Source organism: Colobus angolensis, unplaced genomic scaffold (genome assembly GCF_000951035.1).
Source record: "Colobus angolensis palliatus isolate OR3802 unplaced genomic scaffold, Cang.pa_1.0 Scaffold13, whole genome shotgun sequence".
Taxonomy (NCBI): Eukaryota; Metazoa; Chordata; class Mammalia; order Primates; family Cercopithecidae; genus Colobus; species Colobus angolensis.
In genome coordinates, this window is record NW_012114252.1 from 23,413,914 (window position 1) to 23,421,059 (window position 7,146).

Here is a 7,146-nt window from a genome sequence, read left to right on the forward strand (position 1 = left end):
GCGCCCCCGAAGGCTACGTTTCATACGGGACGTGCCACCTGCCATGGCTCAGCTCCAGCTTTCTGTGAGTGGCGAGATAGAATACAGGGAGGCCACTGGCCATGGGCCTGCGACAGGGTGGGACGAGGCGGCAGGCTTGGGCCTCCAAAGCCAGCATCACCACCCAGCGTTGATGACAAAGACTGCATGTCTGCCATGAGCATCCTGCTGCTGGTGCACACACCGCATTGGTCTCTCCATACAAACACGCCTAGAGGCGATGTCGGAGTGTGGAGACCAGGAGAGGCAGGAGTCAGACATCTGGTGCCACCAGGAAGGCCCCGCTCAGAGGACTGGGCTGTGTGTGGTGCCCACCGTGGGAGGCCAGCCTCGCGTTGGCACCCAGTGTCATCAGTTTGTGTAGTCGGGTGGGGCTCAGTGAGCGCCTCCTGTGTGCCAGGCACAATGACGCACAATGTGTGCACACCAGGCCCAGGTGCAGGCGGCTGCGAGATGGGGCGACACATCAAGGCAGACACACCGTGAGGCAGTGGCCAGCGCTGTGGGTTTTAGGGGCGTTGCTCCAGCCACTACGGCATAGCAGGTAGTGATTGCCACACTGGCCGAGTTTTAGACCATTTATTCCAGGGACCCCAGAACCGAAAATCCTGGCTGCACCTCCCAGTGACTCCCACAGCCATTGAGCAGAGACACTCAGGGACCTGCTGACAGGAGGTTTCTGTGCTGGAGAATGAGCCCAGAAGCCCTCTCAGCCTCGGAACAGTGTGGCCAGTGGTGGGCAGGTCAGGAGGGGTTTCAGACAGAGCCTGTCCCTCCAGATGGTCAGGGGAGGGCCACTCCCCACAGAGATACATGTTGGGACCATGTGGGCACAGAAGGTTTGGGGGTGTGTGGGGCAGGTACCAGCCTGGCCTGTGGGAGACCGTGGTGCAGATGCCAAGCCCCCCCCCGCCCCCGCCGTGACATCAGACCACCTGACACCACCCAGAGAATGGCTGTGAGCGAAAGGACCCGCTCAGAAGCAAGCAGGGCCTTGGGGCAGAAGTCTTGGGCTCAGATCCCACACTCACTGCCAGTAGCCTGGGCAAACCCCACACTCACTGCCAGTAGCCTCGGGCTCAGGCTTCTGTGCTGTCTAGACTTAGTTTTCTGTTCTGGAAAAATGATGGGAAAAATGACATTTTTATGTGATTGTGAGGACTGAGAGCTAAATGTAAACATCTGGAAACTACAAAACAAGCATGAAATGATGTTTTTATTGTTAGAACAGAAAGTCCCCGCGCCCGCGGCCCTGGTGACTGATGAGGATGAGGTTCCGCGGGGCCTCTCTGGCTGCCCAGCTCTGCCTGGGGAAGGTGGGGCCAGAGTGGCTGTGTTCCCAGCGCGGTCATTCCCCTGCGTCGCCAGCGGGCCTCGGCTCCAATCAGGGGGCCTAAGCCAAGTGACAAGCAGCCGGACAACAGCCATCCCGGCCGGGGCGTGGACTTTGCTCCGGCAGCCTGTCCCAGTGAGGACAGGCACACAGTACTTGGCCACACCATGGGGCGCCCACTGCACCTCGTCCTGCTCAGTGCCTCCCTGGCCAGCCTCCTGCTTCCCGGGGAAAGTCGTAAGTGCCCTCCACCCTACAGGCCCAAAGGCAGCCCTGGGGAGCAGGGAGGGGCGGCAGCTGGGGAAACCCTCTCATCTCCACAGCCTGGACGGTGGGTGTCTTGGCCGCTGTCAGAGGCTGGCCTCAGATGGCTGGGCTTGGCCTTTCCAGCCAAGGGCGTCCTCAAGGCCAGCTGTGGCTCCCTGTGGCTGAGAGTCAGACGGGCGGATCAGAGGTCACAGAGACAAAAACGCAAGGATGGAGTCAGAGAGAGGGAGGGAGAGGGAGGGAGAAACGGAGACACAGTGAGATGGGAGGCCAAAAGGCAAAGACAGAGATAGCCAGGGAGGCAGAGACGGAGGGAGAGGTGGGAGCAGGCACAGACAGGACGGTTGGCCGTCTGCCACCACAGGGAGGTACAGGACGAGGGGCACAGCAGAGGAGCTCCCAGGGAAAAGGAGGCTGAGCCGAGCCAGTGCCACCACCCTCGGACTGGCTCCGCCTGGGAAGGGGCTGCCTAATGCACAGCTGGACAGGTGGGGGCAGCAGGGCTGTCCAGGACCCCCAGGCCTCTCCAAAAGCAGAGGCCCAGAAAGGGCAGATGCCAGGCAAGGCTGGGGGCAGCGGAGGAAGAGGAGGCCCCTCTGGTGGGGACACGAGAGACAGGGACCCTAGACTTGTTTGCATCCTGGATAACGTGGACAGGCAGGGGCACCAAGGGGACCCAGGCCTGGGAAGGGAGTATGTGAGGGAGAGATGGAGCAGGGGGAGACCCTCGTGGGGTGGAAAGGGAAGACTCCCGGGAAGGAGTGGATGCACTGAATGGATCCTCAGTGCATCGCTGACCTAAACAGCCCCTCCACCTGGTGGCCTGGCGCTCCAGTCACATCACCCGGGGGTCTTCTCCATCCCACCCTCAGCCCTCTGCCCTCCCCCGCCTCTGTACCCTGAGCCACGTCTTCCCGTCTGCTGCACAGAATGGAACTCTGCATGGGGTACTGTGTGGTTCTGTCTTGCCCAGCCTTCTCCCCGCCCCTCAGGCCACACCGCCCCGTGCAGGAGCCCACCATGATGCATGTGGTGGGATGAGATCAGCGCAGGTGCAGCAAGGCCCTGGAAGGGCCCATGCCGTCATCGTCGACAGCAAAGCAACTCTGCAGACAGACAGATGCTTCATTGCATTGGTAGAAAATTCTGCAACCAGAATGCTTGGGGCTCCTGAGACCCTAAGCCCAGCCTGAGGCTCTGGAAGCCGCTCTGGCTTTTTGGGAGTGGAAGCTGGCAGGACTCCTCTTCCTGGGAAGAAGCAGAGGGTGGAGATGAGAGGACAGGCCAGGAGCCCACCCAGACCCACAGGAGGAAAGTAGGGGAGTCACGCGGGGTCCTGGTGGAGTGCCAGCCTCCCTTCCTGCCAATGGGAAATGCAGGCGCCCACCTCACGGACCTCTGGGTCCACAGGGTCTTGACACCCTTAGCTGTGTGATGCGGACCTGACCCATGACCATGGCCTGTGGTGTCCCCGGGGGCCGGCCTGGACCCTGGGTGGACATGATCAGCCCCAGAGAGCCAGGGCCAGGCCATCTCCCTCCCCTACTCCGCCTCAGAGACCTCGGCAGCTGCACTGTGGGGTGGGTGGGGCTGAACGCAGGTCCCAGAAGGTCCCACCCAGGACCCTGCTGTGCACACTTTTGATTTTAATAAAATCGGAATGCACACAGCATCTGCAGTTCAGCCTTTAAATGAACTCAGCTGTCCTGCCTGTCACGGAAGCTCTTCTGGGACAGTGGGACCTCAGCACTGCTTTGCTGGTACTGCTATAAGAAAAGACCATGGACCAAGTAGCTTAAAGCAACAGAAACGTTTCTCCCACAGCTCTGGAGGCTAGAAGTTCAAAATCAAGGCATCAGTGGTGCTGGTTCCTCCAGAGGCTGGGGGAGAGTCTGCTCCGAGCCTGTCTCCTGGCCTCGGGGTGCCAGTGGCTTCGGAGCCCGTGGCTTGTGGGAGCATTGCTCCCATCGCTGCCTCCATCATCGAGTGGGGTTCTCACCATGGCTGTTTTTCTGTCTTCTTTTCTCTCAGAAGGACACCAGTCGTTGGATTTAGGGCTCACCCTATCCCATAAAATGTCTTCCTAACTAAATACATCACAAAAGTTCTATTTCCAACTGAGGTCACGTTCTGAGGTTCTGGGAAAGACATGAATTTGCAGGGATGTTATTCAGCCCTGTCCTGCCACCTGTGAGTGTTTTCTGCAATCCAATTTTTTATGTTAATAAAATCAGAATATGCAGAGCACCTGCAGTGCCAGCCTTTAAACCATCGCTGTTGCACTGGCAATCATTAAAGCTACGTGGCTTCAGTTTCAGTCTCTACATTCAGCAAGTTTAAGTCCCTTCTTCATGAGTTTGGACCTTAGTGACTGAAAATTTTGCTTGCTGGTAAATCTTGCTCAAATGCAGTTCCACAGTCATGTGGAATTCACTGATGTTGCCAGAACCACACACACAACCGTGTGCTCAAGGACTGCAATGCTCCCGACGGCTTCTGAAGAAACAAACCCACACGACAAACGTCTACCAATCTGGACACTGCATATCAGAGCTCTGGAGTGTTCCATTAACTTCTGGAGACAAGTGTCTAAAAACCTTGGCACGTTTTAATTTCGTTTTGCCAATCCCATTTTATTCACATCAGACAGTGTGGCCACGTGGCTGAGACCTGGCCCGCTCAGTCTGAATGAAGCACTGATGCGACTCAGCCACAGCAGAAGCGCCCAGGTTCAGTCCAGAGGGCCGAGCCAGGTGTACAGTCTTTCCTTCATTCCCTCCGCACATATTGGTTAAGTTCCGGCCGTGCTAGGCACGGGGAAACAGCTGGGACCAAACGCGCCATGTCTTTTTCCAGCAGAGGGAAGGATGAGCCTGTCAGCACTTAATGTCAGAGAGGGGTTAGGCGCTAGAAGACAAATAGCACAGTGTTAAGGGGATGGAAGAGACACGAGTTGGGGCAACGTCAGAGGGCGTGGTCAGGGAGGATCTCGGGGAGGGGGAGCTGGGGTTGAGCCATGTGGGTATCTGTGGAAAGAATGTTCCAGACAGGTAGGTGACCAGTGCAAAAGTCCTGGGGTGTTGTGAGTGTTGGGCTCAGCCAAGGTCAGCACAGGGCCCAGTGTGGCAGAGAGAGATGAATGAGGGCAGGGTTGAAGGTGGTGTGGCCTGGGAGGCCTGGCCATGGGAAGACCCTCGACTCTGTTCCAAGACCACTAGAGGCAGATTCTGGGTAGTCCTTGACTTCCTTGCATCACCCTTTCCACCCCGTACCTGCCACCTGTATCCTCCTCCCCACACAGCCCAGCTCAACCTTATAGGCAGTGTCCCACCCCCATGAGCTGGGGAGAGCTGAGCAGGTTTCAGGGAGATGGGAAAAGGCGAGAATTGGACAAGGGCTGCAAAGGAAAGGTGCGTTCTTAGTGGTCAGTCAGCCTGGGGATGCTCGGGGGTGGATGCCAAGGGGAACAGAGCTGTGGCTGGCGTTGCAGAACAGTGAGTTCCTCTAAGAAGTCAGAGGAGGCGCGAGGGACTGACCAGAGACAGTGAGCGCGTCAGGCCCTGGTTGAGTGGGGACCAAGTCTTCTGGCAAGTCTGTGAACCGTCACTGTGGCTCTAGGGCAGTAGAGAGAAAACCAAGTGTATGTCAATCTGGTCACAAGGAAGGAGACGAAGGGGAAGAGAAGGGACCAAGAGAGGTGTTCACGTGGAAATGCGTTAGAACACCGAGGGCAAGGCAGAACACGGTCTTCAGACCCCAGTTGGAGCCCAGGAGGTCCGCAAGTCCCAATTTGGGAAACACTAAGCCAGGCTTGGATAACCTGTGGTCATCCCAACATGAGAGCCAGGGGCCCCAAGGGAGACGGGCATTCCCTACCCCCCAGCTTCCTTAGTGCCTTTTGTGGAGTGGAGGTGACATGAGGCTACAGGTTGCAGGGAGCCAGGTGTGCAGACTTGCAGAAGCCATGTGTGGGCTGCATTTCAGAGCAAGTGCGTGGGAGTGGAGCAGACACTCAGAGTAATGCGGCAGGGTCAACAAATAATAAATCTAAGCCTAGCGCTGTTGGGACAAGGTCAGTGTCACTAAAAGAAATGGGGAATTTGGAAGGTAAAGTAACTGGAGGTAGGAATGAACCCAAGATTTACTGAGCACCTTCTGTATACCAAACTCCAAACTCAACACTAGGAGTTTATACAATCTTTAAAACAACTCTAAGAGTAGGTATTATAATTCCCATCTGCCAATAATAAATCAGTGACTAAGATGTTTTTGAAACTCAAGATTGTCTTGTTTTTAATGTTGGACATGGAGAGTTTGGAGTTCTGAGATGAGGGCAGGCATCTGTCATAGTGAGAGTTGAAAACATGGAACTCAGGACAAGTCAGTGCTAGAGAGATCAATTGGAAGAGTCATCTTTATTGTAGTGAGACACTGAATTTTTCAGTGGAAAAAAGTACAGAACAAGACTACAGAGGGCCAAGAAAAGAAACTGAGGCTATCACAATGAAAAGAGGAGGAGGAGTGGCTGAGAGACAGAGGAGACGCAGGCAGAGAGATGGGGACAGCACAGCCCTCAGACATACACTCCGCAAGGGACACAGACTCTCGGATCCGGGGCATTTTAACCAGCAGATCAAGACTCATTTGCCAGTCATGAAATCAACTCAGTATTAAAAATTAAAAAAAAAAAAAGAATACAATCAAATAGAACACTTTGTACTAAGTACTGTTTTTTAGGAAATACTAATAAGTACTATTTCTTGAAAATTGGCATGTATGTGTATCCTGGCACTTTATAAATTGTACTTTTATAGTTTGTAATCAAAACAGCATCACCAATCCCCACGTAACAAAGAGCAGAGACCTTAAAGACGAGTGGGGCCAGGCTGAAGGGGCACAGTTGGAGCCAAAGCACAGAGCAGAGTGGGCTGAAAGCACCCTGGAGAGGGAGAATTCAAGGAAGGGGCCTGGGTGGCCAGCCTGAGCAGGCGTGAGCATGTGAGGAGGCTGGTGAGCTGATTGGATGGGATGTGTCTACTTCTCCAGAGAAGGGTGCATGGGTCTAGAGCAGGTGCCTCATGTTGTACCTCATAGAGAACTGGGCGGGGGAGGGAGATGGGCATTTCCCTCCACAGTCCCCAAAGTGCCTGAGGAAAGAGTTGACAAAGAAGCCAAACTCTGTAAAATATTTGAACAGATTTATTCTGAGCCAAATGTGAGGACCATGACCCATGATACAGCCTTGGGAGGTCCTGAGAACATGTGTCCAAGGTGGTCGGGTCACAGCTTGATTTTGTGTATTTTAGGGGGACAGAAGTTACACGCAGACACCAGTCAATAAGCATAAGGTGTACACTGGTTCGTTCCAGAAAAGGGGAAGGGGGGCTTCCAGGTCCTAGGTGGCTTCAAAGATATTCTGATTGGCAATCAGTTGAAAGAGTTATTATTAGCCGGGCACGGTGGCTCACGCCTGTAATACCAGCACTTTGGGAGGCTGAGGCGGGCGG

At 55.1% G+C, this 7,146-nt stretch overlaps 1 protein-coding gene across 1 annotated transcript in view; it reads left to right on the forward strand.

Annotated features, from left to right (window-relative positions):
* Window positions 1-1,488: 1,488 nt before the first annotated feature.
* Window positions 1,489-7,146, forward strand: part of F10 (coagulation factor X) — a 26,960-nt gene continuing 21,302 nt past the window's right edge. The window contains exon 1 of the mRNA XM_011933919.1: window positions 1,489-1,609. Coding sequence (XP_011789309.1) covers window positions 1,540-1,609 — 70 coding nt within the window. The 5' untranslated portion in view covers window positions 1,489-1,539. The remainder of the gene's footprint in view (window positions 1,610-7,146) is intronic.